Source organism: Gadus macrocephalus, chromosome 20, assembly GCF_031168955.1.
Source record: "Gadus macrocephalus chromosome 20, ASM3116895v1".
Classification (NCBI taxonomy): Eukaryota; Metazoa; Chordata; class Actinopteri; order Gadiformes; family Gadidae; genus Gadus; species Gadus macrocephalus.
Genome location: NC_082401.1, coordinates 13,013,938 through 13,033,353, shown reverse-complemented (window position 1 = coordinate 13,033,353; position 19,416 = coordinate 13,013,938). Strand labels below are relative to the sequence as shown.

At 47.8% G+C, this 19,416-nt stretch overlaps 1 protein-coding gene across 1 annotated transcript; it reads left to right on the top strand.

Annotated features, from left to right (window-relative positions):
- Positions 1 to 4,380: 4,380 nt before the first annotated feature.
- Positions 4,381 to 17,562, top strand: LOC132448978 (ras-related protein Rap-2a). The gene is made up of 2 exons (XM_060040548.1): positions 4,381 to 5,457; positions 15,671 to 17,562. Exons 1-2 carry the CDS (start codon positions 5,144 to 5,146, stop codon positions 15,906 to 15,908), a joined length of 552 nt encoding a protein of 183 aa, XP_059896531.1. The 5' UTR covers positions 4,381 to 5,143; the 3' UTR covers positions 15,909 to 17,562.
- Positions 17,563 to 19,416: the final 1,854 nt, after the last annotated feature.

Genomic DNA, 19,416 nt, shown 5'->3' with positions numbered 1-19,416 from the left:
CACGCTGACACCTGGTAACCATGACGACCGCCCCGACGACTGCCACGATGACAACACGCTGAGACCTGGTTACCATGACGACCACCCCGACGACCGCACGCTGATCCCTGGTCACCACGTCGACCGCCCCGACGACCACCCCGACGACCGCCCCCCCGACGACCGCCCCTGACGACCGCCCCTGACGACCGCCCCTGACGACCGCCCCTGACGACCGCCCCTGACGACCACCCGGTGCGTCCTCACCTGTACGAGGAACAGCTAAACCCCCGCGGTACCGCCCCGGTGTCCGGGTGGTGTGTCACGTACCCGTACTAACGGAATCCATATTGATATTTCTCTTGTTTTTTTAATATCTTTTAGTGTCAAATGCAAAAAAAACTAAAAAGGTGTCTCATGCTTACAACTGTTTCTTTCTGACAGACTGTCCACTAGGATGTTTGGGTTTGGTGCACACGAAAAAAAAAAAAAGGGTGACATTTTTAGAGAAAAGTTGAAACATAATTCTGATTGTTATCCCCAGAGTGTAAAGCCTACATGCTCTTGAACATTTTCCTCATGGCTTTTTATCCCCATGAATACCCCCTGAGGCAGGCCCATGTTCTGTTCTTCTTCTGACGCGCTGCTCGCACAACAACAGCATCAGTGCTCCACCTGCTGGCGTGCCTTGGCCTTGCATACGTGTCTGTTCAGAGGCGACTAGATAGACCTGTTGAACTATTTAATCCGCTTCCCAGCAATAAGACATGGCAGTTAAGTTAAGAGTCAATTCAAAACATATACTAAGCAACATGTGTGGCAATAGCCCTAGATTGTGTCGCCGCATAGACTGATAGACGGACCGTTTCCCGACGTACGCGTGTGGTCGGAAAACCCTTAATGTAATCACAAGTGGTATTGAGATTTAGTTAAAGTAGACCTACGTTCATGTTTGGCTGGCTGGTGTGCTTTTACTCGCTACGTAACTGAGTTGATTGTTCCTTTAGTTTTTCCTTTGAATGTTAGAAGTGCCTAAAGAAACGTGTATGTATAAACGAAGAAGAGTTTAGAAAACGACGAGAACATCACTAACAGTGCTATTCCTTTAATCACACTTACAGCTGAGGCACAACCAGAACGACATTAATGTAAGGCTTACTCTGTGTGTTAGGACGCTCTGTTAAGCCGCTTCGATTTTGTGGTTTTTACTGTATTGCGATAATTTAGTTGCTACTATCAAGTCTCAGATTTATATAATGCACACACATGCATACACACCGTTTATTTGTTAAATAGAAGTATAGAAAATTGGCCATCCTTCTCACATTATGCAATTTAAGGTTCCCAGATGTCAAGTGTATATGGGAGGGGTTGACCTCGCTAATCATGGTCTGGTTGATAAGAGTTTAAACGAACACAACGAAACACGCTTTATTACTCTTTAGTATGTATCCATTTTATGGTTTTATTTTCTCGTGTTTGTGTTTTACCTTTGCTATTTATTTCCTCCACGATGTATTTGCCTGGTGACCTGAAATTTGTTCCATTTAAAAAAAGAAACATCCCAAGAGGTTGTGTGCTAGGACTGAGAGTAGACCCTTAAAGAGCCAGTGAACCCAGAACCCAAAGCTGTGTGGAGCTCTGTCTGGGCCGCTGGTTACCGCGCCCGTCCAGAGAAAGTTAAACTTCCCGGACACACACAGAAACGCCACGGTCTGTGTGGATGGTGAGGCTCCGTGTGAGCAGCGATGTTTTCAGTGTCTGCGTCCGAGTGAGGGTTAGGCTTCCCAGGAGGTAGAGCAGTTGTCTTGTAACCGAAAGGTTGCTAGTTCGATCCCCAGCTCCTCCTAGCTGAGTGTTGATGTGTCCTTGAGCAAGACACTTAACCCTAACTGCTCCTGACGAGCTGGCTGTCGCCTTGCATGGTTGACTCTGCCATCGGTGTGTCAATGTGTGTATCAACCGATGTAAGTCGCTTTGGATGGAGTCTCCAACAGCATTTTGCTTTGGATAGAGTCTCCAGCATTTTGCGTCTGCTAAATGCCCTAATTGTAATTCCCAGACACTTGTGGTGTACCGCTACGGTCGTGTGGCGGATTGAATATACAACATCGCTAATTCTAAAGTTAAGTATAAAAAAGTTGGCGTGGGGTCGTAACCATGGGGATAACACGCCGCCCCCTCCCCCCCTCTTTCCTAAAACTCTCAGCCCAAAATTAATTTGGTAAAACCTGCCTAGTGTTGGGATCCCATTCCGAGGCGGTGGCCTCACTGGCTCTCTGAACACACCGTCCTAAACGGATTGGGTTCTCGAGGGCACCTGGACGGCTCTCCGACGGCAGTGCTCTCCCTTCCCACCTGTTTTTATTTTGTCACTTCCAGTTGTGTTCTAAAGTGAATGTAAGTTATTACATGGACCTCCGCTGCAGGGGTCCCTAGGGCCCTCCGGGGGCCTCTCCGGGGCCCTAGGGGGGCCTCCAGGGCCCTACGGGGGCCTGTCGTGTTACGCCGGCCTGCGGAAGGCGTTTTGTTCAGGGATGTTAAAACAATGGCGAGAGAGGGGCTCATTCTAGGCGCTGCCTTGTCTAGCCTACACAGGACAACACACCTCGTATGAGCCAGGCCATAATTATATAGCTTTTATTATATATATATGTATGAAAATTGTATTATATAGGTCACATTTTATAAAATAAAAACGAGAAAAAAAATGCATTATAACGTGGTATACTATAACTATAACTGCTACATTTGTTGGAAAGATACAATGTTGAAAACTGTATTTTTGTAGATGACCTATTTAGATTTGTTTTTTGGTTTCTTTACATCCACGTTTGTTAGATTGTACTGACAGTTTGATTTTCTCATTTAATGGCAAATTTAACCTGTACATTTTTTCAACTTATAGGTTTTGGTATATTAATTCTTGTTTAATGAATCGTTTTGTCAGCGTATTATAGGCTTGCAAAGAAAAAAACACATTTCATCAATATAATTGAAATCCACACACAACGTGTCCACAAATTGGTTTGCGCTTCGGTTGCTGTTTAAGAATTGCACTTTGTTCCTACAATTTGTTATTTTGTTATTTTTTCAAATTGCTAATTTTCTTTTTAATGTTTTTATGTGTTTGGACAATTTTTACCTAATTTATTTCAACTGGATGTTCATTTTACTTTTAGGCAGATTGCTTGAATGTCATACAGCTAGATGTGCACGCGCGTCATTTCAGAGTTGAAATCACCCTTAAGTCATCCAAGAGGTATGGACACGACACACAGAATGTTTGCTCTTTTACAAACCAGATAGAAACATTATTTTCAAGCACTTTCTGAGCAGTTGGAGAACTGTCTAGACAAGTTCCTCATGAACTCTGCCTTACCGCTGACCCAACCCGCGTTGCGTTCATAGACTTGTTTTTTCTAGCATGGTAAAGTAAAATAAGAAACTTAACACACATATAGTCTGTAAAATCATCACAAGAGTATTCAGTTTGAGGACAAAATGGGGGTAAAAATATACAAAAGAGACTCTTACTGACGTTGCTGGGCCTGGAGGAAATGGGGAGAGATGGATTGTTCTGATGAAAGTCTGTAAACTCTTTTGGATGACGATGTTGTGCCAGTTACCCGTGGTTCCATCTGTCGTTCTATAGACTGGGCCTTAGTATAATGTTTTACTTTTGAATTGGTTTATGTGACACTCTAAAATATTTGTGTATAATTATGTTTTTATGTTTGTGAATAGTTTTGTTCAAGTAAATCAAAAACTGTGTAAAACCTAATCTTAAAAATTATAATAAAATTAAGTACTATGCTTTAAACCGTGTGTGTGTGTGTGTGTGTGTGTGTGTGTGTGTGTCTATCTACTGGACTTCCATTATTGCACTGCACTGCACTTTTCTCCAGTGGTCCTAATTCTGTTGTTTATTTTTAGACCCAGATTTATCTATTAAAGTGTAAGGGTTTGGGTTCACTGGCCCTTTAAACTAACCGCCCTGCGGCTGTTACATAGCCTATGAGCCTGGTGTAAAATGGCACCTCCATTTCAGCCATAACCTATTTAATACCAAGTGACCTCATCAAATAGGCTTATACCAATGGATTGATCTACCTGTGTTATGTAACGCATCTTGTTGGATACCCTATGTGTCATTGTTAATGCCACCCGTCCATGTTGAAAAGGCTAAGCGACTGTACACACAGCGCTCTCAAACGTCGGACAGCGGCTGGCTGCAGCGTTACCATGGTAACATCATCCGGTGCTCTTTGCTCCTCATGGAGACACATCCTCGAGCTGCCACTCTGATTGGATGAGCGTGCCTTGGATGTCACCGGGGCAACCGAATGATGGCGAGTTTAACACATGAACGGAAATGACTGCGTCATTCTACTGGCTGCCTGTGTCTGACAGCCGCACAATCCCGGCTGAGGTCTGAAGCGAGGGGACGCTGCTATTGGGCGACGCGCGCGTCTTTCTCCAGGAGGGGGAGGGCCCCAGATCTCCACCGCGGTACGGGAGCCGAGTGGGGACCGGGTGGTTTTCGCAGCAGCGCTGGGTCTCCGCCCGAGAGAGCACGGCGGCGGGGGTTGTGTTGGTCAACGAAGACGGAGCAAAGACGTGCGAGAGATGGTGAAAAAGAAACAAAGAGACGCAAGTTTTTGCACTAAGCTTCGATTACGCACATGCTCGTTGACCTCACGGCAGGCTGCTTGCAGGCTTCGTTTTCGCTCCCGCAACCCATTCTAGGTGGAAACCGATTGTTTTTTTTGGTTGCAATGTCTTCGATGGAGCAAGTTTGTTTTTTTATCCTGCACAGATGGGTGATCTGAAACGCTCCCACGTTTCACGGATTCGGTGAATTTGTATTCCCTCCTAGGTAAATCTGGAAAATTGCATCACTGGGATGCAGGCACGGTCGACCCTGTCTGGTCTGCGTGGGGGGAAACCCTACAATGAAACCCGTCTCAGGGCACCGAGGCTTTGTGCTCTGCTGTAGCCCAGCAGCGGCGAGCCAAGATTGAATTATTGACACCCGTTCAACATGGGACACGAATGGTGAACGTGATTCGGCATCATCGTTTTATTAATGCGATTTCAATGTGGCGCGGAGATTGAGACCTTCCGAGCATCTCTTGATTAAACCCCCGGCAGCCAGGGCGCGATGCGGGAGTATAAAGTAGTGGTCCTGGGCAGCGGTGGGGTCGGGAAATCCGCCCTCACGGTGCAGTTCGTCACCGGGACCTTCATCGAGAAGTACGACCCCACCATAGAGGACTTCTACCGCAAGGAGATCGAGGTGGACTCGTCGCCCTCGGTGCTGGAGATCCTGGACACCGCCGGGACGGAGCAGTTCGCCTCCATGCGGGACCTCTACATCAAGAACGGCCAGGGCTTCATCCTGGTGTACAGCCTCGTCAACCAGCAGAGCTTCCAGGACATCAAACCCATGAGGGACCAGATCATCCGAGTGAAACGGTCAGTAGTCACACGATGATGGGGGGCAGGATGATGTCAAAGTTTACCATCGGGATATTGGTATGGTTCTTATAACATGCTACAGAGTCAGGCCAGGATAGGGTAAGGGCCGTGTCCTCAACTGTCTACATGGAGATATGTTATCCTTCAAGGGTAGGCTTTTCCCAACCCTCGTCTTATTTGGGCTTTAGGGTAGGCCGCAATCAAACTTCTTTAAACACAACGACATATACGGCGGCTACAGCATCTAAACCGGATCTTACATCCAATCAGTAACCAGCTTCCGACTACCTCGAATGATCTCCAATGCATCACAGGCTCCTGTATCTCTGTAGTGCTATGCTAATTGACCAGCATAGCACTACAGAGATACCAATACACCAATTGGCTCTGGTAGACAGTCCGGATCAAAGAGCAGATCAAGGGGTGCATTCCAGCTCAAATCTACCACGGTGAAGCTCCTCTGACGGGGGCTGACATGACAGTGCCCTGGGTGAACTGCATGCGGTCTTATTAACGCTGCTGTGAGCTCCACATTGTTTAGATGGTTGCAACCTCTTGGAAGCCTGACCAGTGTGCTCATAGTAGCCAAGATTCAGTGCAACAGCCAGGACAGCTCTGTGGCAACGGGGCTATGAAGGCAATGCTGGAGCATTCGGGGGCACTTCCCCGGTTTGGGGAAATTATCCACGCTTCTGTGGGCCGAAGGGTTTCTAGTAAAGAAGAATAAATGAGGCCATGCTTTTGTAATTAACGAGAGCAAGCTGTCACTCTGCCGCCGATCAGGGAGGTTTTCCAAGTGATGCGCTCTGATGATCTGACGATGAGGTCACTACTGGGGGGGGGGGGGGGGGGAGGCTGTCTTACACACTGAGAGGTTAGCTAAGGGTGGGAGGAGGACTACCCCATTGTCCTCCTGTCCCATTATCGGAGTTCCCCTGCTGCAGGCGAACCCTCTCCAGACACAATAACATCCTCAAACGAGGCCTATCTATCCCAGCTCAGATCCTGTCTATGCTTTAATGTTGCACTACGACGGGCGTTTGTGTTATGCAACACTGAGCGAGCATCCATCCATCCATCCATCCATTCATGCATGCATGATGCGTCCATCCATTCATTCAATCATTCATTCACCCACAGTGTCAGGGATTGTGTGTGAGGGCTGACCGAGCAGTCTGCTACTCCAGAGATACTCTCTGAGGAAGCTCTCACTGCATTCAACAAAAAATAATCTTACGTTGGAGCTGATTATTCGACTATAAATGAGACCAGATCCCCGTAGCTCAGCAAAGCGTCAATCGAAAAAACTGAATATGCATTTGGTTTGCGCCGTATCGGTTAAACGCTCTGTAACTATTGACGCATGCTAATTCCTCCTTGACAAAGACACATTGGAGCCATTCTCAAAGCCCTTCTGATCCTGTGTCTCCTCTCCGCCGTTCCATTGTGGGCGCCGTTGTTTGTGTCCTAATTGAATCCAGCGCTGCTGACCGACGTCCAGCCTTCATAAACACGCCCATAAATCCACGGTATGGATGAAGGAATGAGGTCAGCGGGTTTCCACCCTCAGTAGCGCGAGAGGAAGGATAGGGGGAAGAGACTAGTTGCCCGACCCCTTCCCACTGAAGGGTGAATGGAAATGGACTGCGTTTACACAGCGCTTTTTGAACCAGTGGACACACAAAGCGCTTTACAATACTGCCTAACATTCACCCATTCATACACACATTCATAAACGCATTATCATACCACGCAAGGCGTGTCAGCCACGCAGGGCGACAGGTGTGTGTGTGTGTGTGTGTGTGTGTGTGTGTGTGTGTGTGTGTGTGTGTGTGTGTGTGTGTGTGTGTGTGTGTGTGTGTGTGTGTGTGTGTGTGTGTGTGTGTGTGTGTGTGTGTGTGTGTGTGGGGTTTGAATTGCGAGAATCGTTCCAACTTCCACGTTTACAGCGCGTAATCATAATGAAAACCAAATCACAACCTATCTATAAAAAAAAAAACTCCTAATAGATGGGACCTTTAGAAGCCGTAGAAATACACTGCAGAGCCCTGATTATGAAGCGTTGGGAACTGATGATCCAGAACTATGAGGCCTGGTGGGTTGAATAATGCTTCAGAGCGGGCCACTGAAACAAACACAACTCTTCAACCATTGCAGATGTCAGCATTCCATCGCAGGCGGTCTTCGCCCGGTGGTTATTCCCCAAGTCATGGTCGATTCACCACATGCATAACAGCGAGTGATTTTCAGGAAAAATAGTCTTCTGGCACCAATGCTGCATTTGAGTAAAATGCACTTAATAAAAGCCAGCGTTAAAAGGCGTGTTAATGCATAATGGGTGACTTTTAACCTAATTAGGTCTAAAAATGCTACCAGATACAAAGCCATGGACTGCAGATAAACATGTCTACTTAGTTGGATAGGTGGTTTTATTCCAGTTATGCAGCAGTTATGTCATTAGGGCTCCTTTAGGATCTCTTAAGGCTCTTCCTCTCAGTCTCTCCCTCTTTATCCCCAGCTGGGAGGAGACAGAGCAGAGATCCGCTTCTGAATGGACGAGCTGCCGCTTATCATTTTGCAAGACGTGGTTTGCACACCAAAAACACAGTGTAGGTTCTGCTGCTGCATGCTGGGATATGGTGTTACATCATTTACTGGAGCTCTCAAGCATTCGCCTGGATGCTGTTCCGTAGGGTGGGGGTTAAGGTTGGTGGCTCCAAAAGGAGGGGTTTGTGGGGGGGTGTGGTTCCAGTAGTGGCCAGTCCTGGTTGGGAGTCGCCCCCTTTCCAACACGCGACATAACGTGATTAATAGGTCAACGCGGGGTTTGCATTAACTCATGTATTGTGCGGAAGGTGTGACGAATTGTTATGAATTAGGTTGTCCTGGCTACACAACCACCGGAGCAACTCCCATGTTTTTTTCTCGTTGGCCACAAGTATGCCCATAGCCAGTGTTGCTAATCCGGACCGCGTGTCCAATACTGGGGAGATAAAGGAGTATTGTATCGTCCCACTCAGCGTCCCACTACCAGAGCTCCGTCGCATTGTCCCCCAGCCTCACTGACCGGACACGATTAGGCTTCCAATGTTCCCCCGATGTCCGCGCCAAAACGAAGAATAACTAGCTCAACCCCTCGTATACAAGAGAGCAGCTTTGACATGGTTAATAATAGATGCGCCATGTGAAAGATGCTGTCTCCTACTGTAAGCAGTTGGCTCTCCTCTCGCTTACGCGAGAGGATGAAATAAGTGTGGTGAGGAGGTCGTAAGAGCGAGAAAACGTGCTGGCACGGAAAATAAACAAATGCATACCCTGCTGAACTTCTTTACGAAGATTTGGTCACTTTCAGATGGCTCCGCAAAATAACGACAATGCGAACATTGCTTATGGTTGGTCAGAAAACACAATGCTGGTGTGATTTGATTGGTTTATACCACAGTGTTGCTAAATGCTTTATCCCGATTGGCCAGTAACGTTCCATGGGTGTACATTAACGGTACACTTGCACTCCTGCACTTCTGCAACAGTTGTTATTGAATGAATATGCTACAAATCAAACCACGAAACAGCCAAATAAACTTGTGACCAGATATTCCCTTGAGAATAATTACATTTCAGCTGATAATGTAGATAAAAAAAATACAATGGCGATGCATATGGAAGTATCTAATACTGGTGGTAACTGTGGTATAAGCAGAATGAAACCACTCTGGGCGGTGTCTGGTTATTGGAAGGTAATGTACTTTGGCATCACCACCCCCGTCATACATTATTTTCCGATAACTGCCCACAGCATCACAGTTTATTCCTTCATTATTTCCACAAGTGGATTTCTGATTTCCCATCCAGCATCAAATATTCTGCAAAGAACATCCTCAGTCTCGACCAGCCGGAAATAAGTCAACTTCTTTCTAAGTATGCTGCCCACTTCAGACCCCCATCTGTCCCCCCCTCGGTGCCAACCTTACCACACACACACACACACACACACACACACACACACACACACACACACACACACACACACACACCCCCCTATCCACCACGGTGCTGCTGTCTCCGTCTCATGGCTCCACTCGGCTTTGCCCTGGGTCCTGGATGCTGTTCGCACGGTGAACTCTGTCAGGTCCCATCAGCGTCTGCGGTCGGAGTCCTAGACGGGCATTAGCTCGGAGGCCAAGGGTGTTCGGGATTAGCGACCTGCGCGCCTTGCGCCCGCACCTCATCACGGCTACAGGAGCTGTTGGCGCTTCGCAGGTGATGTGTTTTGACAGCTACCTCGGCATGAAGGTAGCTGTTTCACATTAGGACGCTCGATCGATAGCACATGGAGAGGAATGTGGGAAACGTGTTTTTGATGGAAGAAAGGAACTGTGCACATGGCATCGGCATATTGTTCTGGTTAATATTAGGCACATGTCTTTGTGTTATGAGTTATGGCGGTTTATACAAAGGGGTTTAACACCGAGCCGTAGAAGAAGACCTTTCAGTCTCACTTTAATGGACCACATGTTGTTTTAGGAGATAGCAGTAGATTCACCTGTACTGGACCTTCTTATAAGGAAACGGGTTAACCTAACATATACAAACACACATCATAGGGTTACCCTAACCCTAACCCAATAATAAGTTAGGGATTTGGGGGTTTTCAATGTGACCTTTTTCTTTTTTTAATACCTCCATAATAGATATGGTTTCGTCTGTATATTATTTTGCAAACCATAAATTGCAAAGCATGTTGGATGTCGATGAACTGCTTTTAAAATAGCTGGCGTTTCATTCCAGACCCACGGGGCCCTCGCAATTTCAAGATACAAATCAGTATTCCTTCAGTGTTTTAGTGTGTGTGTGCGTACATGTCTTATATTTTCTTGTGATTTATTGAGTTACTCAAGCCCTGCAATTACCCAGGCCACCCAGCGCGGTGGGGAACGACGTTCCTCGTCTGTTTCATTACGAGCTCACACTCACGCCAGCTTGTCCTGCTGTTACTGTCACCAGTGGAAGGCTGGGGTCGGCCATAATGGAGAAAGTGGACATTCCTGTGAAACAGAACATCAGTGATAAAACGACAGTAACACACTGAAGTAACTTTGAATCTGTGGATATACGCAATGGAGAGCAAGCTTTTAAAATCATGAAACAAGGAGAAAAATCAGGAGAAGGAGGGAAAGCCAGTAGGGAATACGTTTTCCTGCTAATTCACCATTAATGATGGTGTATTGTTAAAGAGTGATTTAATCAAAGTGTTGATTGCAAAGAAATGGGCCCACCAATAACTGTTCTGCCTCGAATTAATTGTGCTTGACTGAATTGTGTTCCTGTCTAATTTATTTCCTTTTTTTGTGCAGTATTTCTTATGGTTTAGCCAGAGGACTTGGCTCGCAGTCGTTTATGGAAAATAGATGTTTAGTAAGTTTATTGTTTTTACATTCACTCAATTCATATTTACCCACTCATCCTTTTAATCTAGAAAAACGTCATAAACCATATACAGTCGATTGGAAGGCAATCCCAAAAACAAGTCAATTGTGAATCGACAACACACCGGTGTGTGTGTGTGTGTGGTGGGCCATTGTGTGGAACCATGACCTTGAAGTTTGGATCCAACGAGCGAAAACAGTCTTGTCGCAATGCCCTCGTGGTTCTGCTCGCGACCTGTTTGACTGTTCCGCTCGAGCGGCCCCGATCTCTGCTTCTGTACTCGGAGGGAGCTCGTACGTCCTTCCCTGAGTCGGCCAAACCGGCTCACCTGAGTCATAGAGCAGCAGCAGCCCGTCCTCACAGACCGCCCTACGGCAGGAACCGGTAGAAGCCATTTATCTGTCCTCCTGACGGCTCCAGAAGCGATAGGCGGGCCGTTCCAGGTTGACAGATTGCCGAGTCCTGCCAGATGTCCGCCGTCCTTCGAGCGATGAGCCGCTTCGTTTATTAAACGCACCGAAAGAGTTATGGAAATGATGATGATAATAACATCATATCTCAACATCTCCATTCTTGTAAAGTTTGTATGTGCGGGAGTTTATAACGTTATACGAAGACGATGTTAAGATGGTCATTTCTAATAAAATAAATCTGGGGTATCAGAATTTAGAAGATCGATCAAATGTATACATTGGTGTTGGTGGCAATATGATGTTATAACATTAATACACAATAAATACCATAATATTGTGTCGGTATATTGCCCTATGTCTCTTTGGGCTGGTTGACTCTAAGATACAGACGATACCTGGGACTGGACATCCCGGTAGCAGCAGATGGTCCAGAGACTGTCGTGTGACCACCACGACCTTCTCTACACCCTACCCCACATACCCCACCCCCCTCGCCCCACCTCACACCCCAGACCGCACCCCACCCCACACATCCCCTACTCCCAACCCAACATACCCCACCCCCCATACCCCACCATAGCCCGCCCCACCCTGGCCTCAGCGAGGCCTCCATCAGTTGACGTAGCATGCATTATAGATTAGCTGTGTCTGGGCGCTGCGATGGGTGTTTGAAGTGAGCGCGCTCCAGTGCCCGCAGACCCCAGGCCGCCCTAGCTCAGCGCCTCATTGTGCCGGGGCCACACCGCTCTGCCGCGGCCCCGCCCACTCCAAGGCCTGAGTGTGCAGTCTGGGGGCTGAGGCCGGAGGTCTGTGGCTGGGATACGCAGCAGAGCGGCCCCCCCACCGGGCCCCCCCACCAGGGTGGGCGGCACTGTGTGCTCCGTGTGAGAGTCCACACCCTCGGCGTCCTTGCAGCACATCTGTCATTGTTTTTCTTTCCCCCCTCCTGCACCTAGAATGTGCGGCTCCCTGCTCGGCCCCACGGGCCCCCCCTGCTCCCCCCCCCCCCACGGGCCCCCCTGCTGCCCCCCCCTCCCCCCACACACCTCCTGGGACCACAGGGTCCCCTTCCTCTGATTAAAGTTATTTATAGAAACTGCTCGTTTGGAGCCAGATGACGATTCCTCCTCCTTCCTGCTTTTGGGCTTTTAGTTCGACTCAATCCACTGCTGTTATATTTGTGGAGCTTTTGTAGCACTTAATGGATATAAGACATCATTTTACGAATGATATGGAAATGTATTGGTCCGATGTTGTTACATGTTGCATACACAGCTTCCATTAGATGTTTTCTTGTTATTCCCAGTAAGCACGAGGGACGGGGGGAGAGGCTGTGATGGGAGTGGTGGGAGGCCCCATAGACACCGCTTTGGGGACGTGTTTATCTCCCCCTGTGATTGGTATCGTTCCTCCGGGGGGACGGGCTCGGCTTTCCGTCCTGTTGGGAGAGATACGCCCGAGCGGACCACCGCGGCTTCACACCACGGCCCCCCTGCAGCCTTTAATAAACAGCCCCGGCTAAATTTAGAAGACACAGACTTTCAAATGTGAAAAACATAATTATGGGCTCCCATCGGAAAAACGGGAATGTAGTAAAAGGTTCAAGTCGCTCGCTCTGAGGAAATGCGGTCTGGAATAGTTTCTCAGCAGAACTTGTGGCTTTCGACGTATGCCTATTTATGGTCGGGAATGCGGTGACCGGGCTGTAGGTGAAACAACGTCCAAACACAGAAGCACAGCGAACTGTTTATTTAAACCATCGGTCGTCTAAATGGTTCCTACCGACACTGCTGGCAACAAGGGACACTGGACATCATCACCTCCGTACATTTACATTTAGCAGACGCTTTTATCCAAAGTGACTTGCACCGGTTAATGCACACATTCACACACCGATGGCGGAGTCAACCACGCAGGGCGACAGCCAGCTCGTCAGGAGCAGTCAGGGTGAGGCGTCTTGCTCAGGGACACCTCAACACTCTGGGGAGAAGCCGGTGATCGAACTAGCAATCTTCCAGTTACTATTCAACCCGCTCTACCTCCTGAGCTAAGCCTTACACTTCCATAGGCCGAGACGCAGGTCAGTCAAGCAGTGGTTAAGATATCACTATGGGCTCTCTGTTGATCATTAATTCATGAGTAAATCACCAACATCACCATCAGGTCCAACATGCCCATGCAAGTTTGATGAGGGGCTGTGCAAAATGTAGCCTGACCAGATATTACACTCATCTCTACAGAGTGTACTCTGTAGAGATGAGCAATGCTTTGTTGTTGTTGTATTTGTATTTGAGTTGCATTCGACCGCAAGTGTCAAGAATCAACGTTAAATGTTAAATGTTCAGCCCATCTACTGTTCTCCTAGCTGTGTTTGTTGTATACGGGGATTGGGTTAAACTAGCAATTGTTAATGCTTGGCACTTGTTTCTATAATAATATAATAATAATACATTTAATTTAGAGGCGCCTTTCAAGACACCCAAGGTCACCTTACAGAGCATATAGTCATCATAAATCGTTAAAAAAAAATAATAAATAAACATAATAAATAAGAAATAAATAAAACAAAAACAAGACAAAACAAAAAAAACAAACAATCAAAACAGTGATCAGTTAGACGTTGTGTGCGAGTTTGAACAGGTGAGTTTTGAGTTGTGACTTGAAGGTTGTAATGGTGTCTGACTGTTTTATGTGTGGGGGGAGGGAGTTCCAGAGCCTGGGTGCTGAACAGCTGAATGACCGGACACCCATTGAAGTGAGTCTTGATGTGGGGATACATAGTAGTCCAGCAGAGGTTGAGCGGAGGGAGCGGGAGGGAGTGTATTCTTGGAGGAGGTCGCAGAGGTAACTGGGGGCTAGGTTGTGGAGAGCTTTGTAGGTGAGGAGTAGGGTTTTGTATTGGATGCGGTAGTGTACTGGGAGCCAGTGAAGTTGGATGAGGACAGGGGTGACGTGGTCAGATGATTTGGTGCGGGTGATGATCCGGGCGGCTGAGTTCTGAATGATCTGCAGTCTGTTGATGAGTTTGGTGGGGAGTCCGGTGAGGAGGGCGTTGCAGTAGTCTATGCGTGATGTGACAAATGAGTGAACTAGGATTTCAGTGCTGGATTGGGTCAGTGATGGGCGGAGTCTGGCGATGTTGCGGAGGTGGAAGAATGCAGTCCGGGTGATGTTGTGAATATGGGGTGCGAATGAGAGGGTGTTGTCTATGAACATCCTTTTGTGTAACGACAGCGATACACTGTTGTTTCTCTTTCTTCTGACAAATGTACTTATTGCAAGTCGCTTTGGATAGAAGCGTCTGCTAAACGCCCTAAATGTAGATGTACTGTGCTTTGCCTTGGAACTGATAACAACAACACTACTCCATGTAGTACACTCATGTGACACTTAAACTTGAGAGAAATGTGACAGTCTCCCCCCAAACTTTCTTCTCTTCTCTTTCTCAAACAAATGAATAATTGAGCAGCATGAATATTGTAGGCTGCGCCGACAGGCATTCAGAAGCTCCGCGTGGCTTCAGACTACAGTGCTCTGACACACGCAGTCGGGCTCACGTCGGCCACATCAAACCACGACAGCCCAGCCGCGAGGACCCGGCGGGCGGCGGCTGCTTTTTGATCAGGCAACATGTCTAGATGGCTCACCAGAGAAAACTCAGAGTGCCAAAATACACTGGCTGTCAGTGTGTCACTCCTGGAGACCCTTAGCAAGGCTATATATATATAACAACACACAGACAGACACATAGACACTCACTCACTCACTCACACACACACACACACACACACACACACACACACACACACACACGCATAGACACACACACACACACACACACACAGAGACACACTCACACACACACACACACACACACACACACACACACACATAGACTCTTGAAAATAGTCTATGTGTTCAACACATAGACTCAGTTGTGTTCAACAACAACTGTTCTCGGTGGGGCGGGCCGCAGTGGATTGCTCACTTCCTGCCACCCACTGGGTCACGTCCCAGCCCGGGGTGTCCTGCTGGTATTTCGGGAGCAGATGGGCCGGAGAGATCCACTGAGGCCCGGGCCGGCGCGCACACACACACACACACACACACACACACACACACACACACACACACACACACACACACACACACACACACACACACACACACACACACACACACACACACACACACACACACACACACACACACACAAACTCTACCATCCCTGAGTACATCAACTCGACCATTTACCATCGTTTTACGTATCTGAAGCGACCACAGAAGCGTCTCCTTGTGTCCTCCTGTGGTTCATTCTGCCGTTCCTCCTGGCTCACCCTGGCTCTGGTTCCTCTGTGTCCGCTCCGCAGGTACGAGAAGGTGCCGGTGATCCTGGTGGGGAACAAGGTGGACCTGGAGAGCGAGCGGGAGGTGTCGGCCAGCGAGGGGCAGGCCCTGGCCGAGGAGTGGGGCTGCCCCTTCATGGAGACCTCGGCCAAGAGCAAGACCATGGTGGACGAGCTGTTCGCCGAGATCGTGCGGCAGATGGACTACGCAGCCCAGCCGGACAAGGACGACCCCTGCTGCTCCTCCTGCAATATACAATAGCCCCCCCCCCCCCTCTCACTCACACACACACACACCCACACACACACACACACACACACACACACACACACTCATGCACAAACACTTGAGTGTGTGAACTCGGAGGCTGAACTACGAACGACCAAAAACAGAAACACTGACTCACGGTTGAACCCTCTGGGTCTGAACTCTTTGGTGCATACAAATAAGTGATTATTAATATGAATAATATGAATCATTATGATGATGACGATGATGATAATAATAGTAACGATGACATGTTAATAATGAATAGATTGTGAATGAGTTTGTCGGGAGAGAAATCGAACAACGCTAGAAGAAAAAAATAATAGAGTAAAACGTACACACGCCTTATGTTGCTCTGAGTTGTTTTTGTTGAGGGGGGGCGGCTGTCATCATGAGCTGGGGGGGGGGGGGCTTTCATTCAGAGAGAAGGGTCACATGACGGAATTACATCAAGGTGACTCCGCAATAAGCTAATGGAAACGCTTTCCTTGAAAATCTTAATCTTTTAATGATCTGTGATGTTTTTGTTTTATTTCGTTTTTCATAAACGACACACACACATACACACACACACCCACACACACACACACACACACACACCAGTAGCACGTGGCGGCAGTGGGCGGGGTCCGTGTTTAAAACATTGACGAGTCTTTGATTTGTGCTCTCGGTTCCTTCAGCGTCTGCCAGCCTCCTCTGGCGGGAGAGTAGAGTGGGCGGAGTGGAACAATCACACAGGGAGCCCAGGAGAGATGTCAGCAGAGGACCATCCTGTTATAGGGTTCTATTGGTTGGAGTTCTCTTTCATGTAAGAGTTTAGAGGAGACAAAAGCGAGGAGGAGGCGTCAGGGGGATTTCACAGCAGTGCAGTTATGTCGCCGTGGTTCTGCAGTGTTGGGACTCCAGTGGTGGGCAGAGAGAGAAAGAGAGAGAGTGGGACTCTTATATATCACACAAGACATGTTTTTATTATTTTTGGGGGGGGAAAGCTGTGACAGCAGATTTCTCGACAGAACCTTCTGGGGTTTCTACAGAAACAATCTTCAGAACCGGCCGCCTTACTCTTATTTTGAAGGAGCGCTGGCATTCCCATTAAGAGCCGCCGACTTCTGTCATACTTTCAATTTAGTTTCCCCTCCGGTTTTGCAGAAACAAGCGGGCTGCTAGGGTTTCCAACATCCCAGTCCTCATTCATGTATTCAGAGTATTCAAATTGAGCCAAATGAAATGAGGGTGAGAGCGAAAGGGGCAAAAACAATAAGTGGTAGTGTACATATTTTCTATTGAAAAGTGCCAGTTTGTGTGAAGACATATTGACTCAGAACACGTGGATTCGTCAACTGTATGCATGGCTAGTTCAACAAAAAAAAAAGAGTTTTTCTTGTTTGAGATTAATATAGGCTGTGGAAACGTGCAAAGAACCAAACCCAACCCACGTATGGCTCTTGACGCTGTCTGACCTGTCCATCATGTGGCCACCCTCCCTCTGACCTGTCCATCATGTTGCCCCCCTCCCGATCTACCAGTTCCATCCTTGATTTTCTATTTTTTTATGTGACCATTTAATCCTAATCTCCCTCCCTCGATAGATGGTGACACTGTTTCATTTGGCACCTAAACAATAAATAAAAGTGTGTTTAACACTCGACTCGAGAAGTCTTTCAACGTTTCGTGATGTGAGTAGATGACATCTTAAATTTCAATTCTGATTGTGATTCAATTAGGTGCATGGTAACCTCACCACGACTTCTGTCCAGTGAGAGCATGCTCTTATCTAAACTGTCTACTGTTCAGTTCATAGACGTAGAAACTGTCTCACTCGTCTCTCTAATACTGTACTCTCACTTCATGTCCTAAGTATTTGACCATAAGGCGTGCAGATCAAGCAGGAGTGTATCTGATTCTGTGTACGAGTCTCAGGAACAAGTAGAGCAGGACCAGAATGGAAAGGAAGAGCTGGGGGAACACACTGCCTTTGTCTTCTGCAACAATAAGGTGTTCAGTGACTACGATTCCATGGCTGTATATGACGTTACAAATACACTGGGAGTCTTAACAGAAGTCTGATAAAGACTGTTTACCAAGTCATTCATATCGTGATAGGGTAACCATCGACACACCTATTGGTACACAGCCTGGGCAGGAAGGCGTTTGGTAATGAAGGATTAATTCTGTGTCGAAGAGAACGATAAATCAAAGTTGGGCAGGGATGTGAAATGACGGCGCCAGCTGTTTTGGAAGTCTGCCCTATCAGAGATCCACCTGGGCGGACGGCGAACATTCATTTACGCCGTTGATGCCAAGCGTTTTATGGGAGGAAAAACTCAACCCAGTGGTGGGTGTGTGTGTGTGTGTGCGAGAGCGCGAAATAGCATGCATACGTGCGTGTGTGCATGGTGCTTGTGTCTGTGTCTGTGTTTGTGCTTGGAAGGGTGTATTTGCTAGGTGTGTGTGTGTGTGTGTGTGTGTGTGTGTGTGTGTGTGTGTGTGTGTGTGTGTGTGTGTGTGTGTGTACACCTGCTTACTTTTATGTGTGTGTGTTTGTGTGTGTCTCTGTCTCTATGTATGTATGTGTCTCTGTGTGTGTGTGTGTCTATGTCTCTGTCTCTGTCTGTATGTGTGTATGTGTGTGTGTGTGTGTGTGTGTGTGTGTGTGTGTGTGTCTATCTCTGTATATGTGTGTACACATGTGTATCAGGGATGGAAATACACATGTATGTGTGTGTGTGTCTCAGTCTGTGTCTATCTCTGTGTGTATGTGTCTGTGTGTCTTTGTCTCTGTCTCTCTATGTCTCTGATGATCCAGGGGGGGGGGGGGGGCAGCAGCCTGGTTACCCCGCCGGACAGGCGTCTCTGTGGGGGTTATTAGTGGCCACCCCTGGCCTCCTCCTCCTCGTCCTCCACACACCACCATCGTTACCGTCAGGAGAGAGGAGCGGGAACATCGGATACAGGCGGGAAAGACCGGACACCCCGTAGCTAACGAGAACAAAGTGGTAACCACGGACGCCTGTTCACTCCCGAGAGAGAGAGAGAGAATATATATTACAGTATATATCGCTCCCATGGTGTTTATTTATCCACCAATAAAGCCAATGTCCGACAGAAAGGATTCTATCTCATTTGGGTCCTCGTCCTGACTTTGCTCTTCCAATCCTATTGTTACTTGTTACTGTGTTCCTGCACCTGCAGAACCAGATGTGTGTGTGTGTGTGTGTGTGTGTGTGTGTGTGTGTGTGTGTGTGTGTGTGTGTGTGTGTGTGTGTGTGTGTGTGTGTGTGTGTGTGTGTGTGTGTGTGTGTGTGTGTGTTTCTTCCTCTGCAGCAGAACGTGAACCCCAGAGGGAGTCGGCCGCGCTCCAACACAACTCGGCCGCGCTCCAACACCACTGGGCTGTGTCAGTGCGCGGGGGGGGGCTGACTCACAGCTGTCTGGGGCCACAACACGGGTAGTGTGGGGTTCTGGAGGGCTTTTGGAGCCCTAACACACACACACACACACA

Excerpts from the sequence above, each read along its gene's own strand:
- LOC132448978 (XM_060040548.1), top strand. The coding sequence starts at position 5,144 with ATGCGGGAGTATAAAGTAGTGGTCCTGGGCAGCGGTGGGGTCGGGAAA. Across the intron at positions 5,458-15,670 it reads CAGATCATCCGAGTGAAACG|GTACGAGAAGGTGCCGGTGA; the intron begins GTCAGTAGTCAC and ends TCCGCTCCGCAG.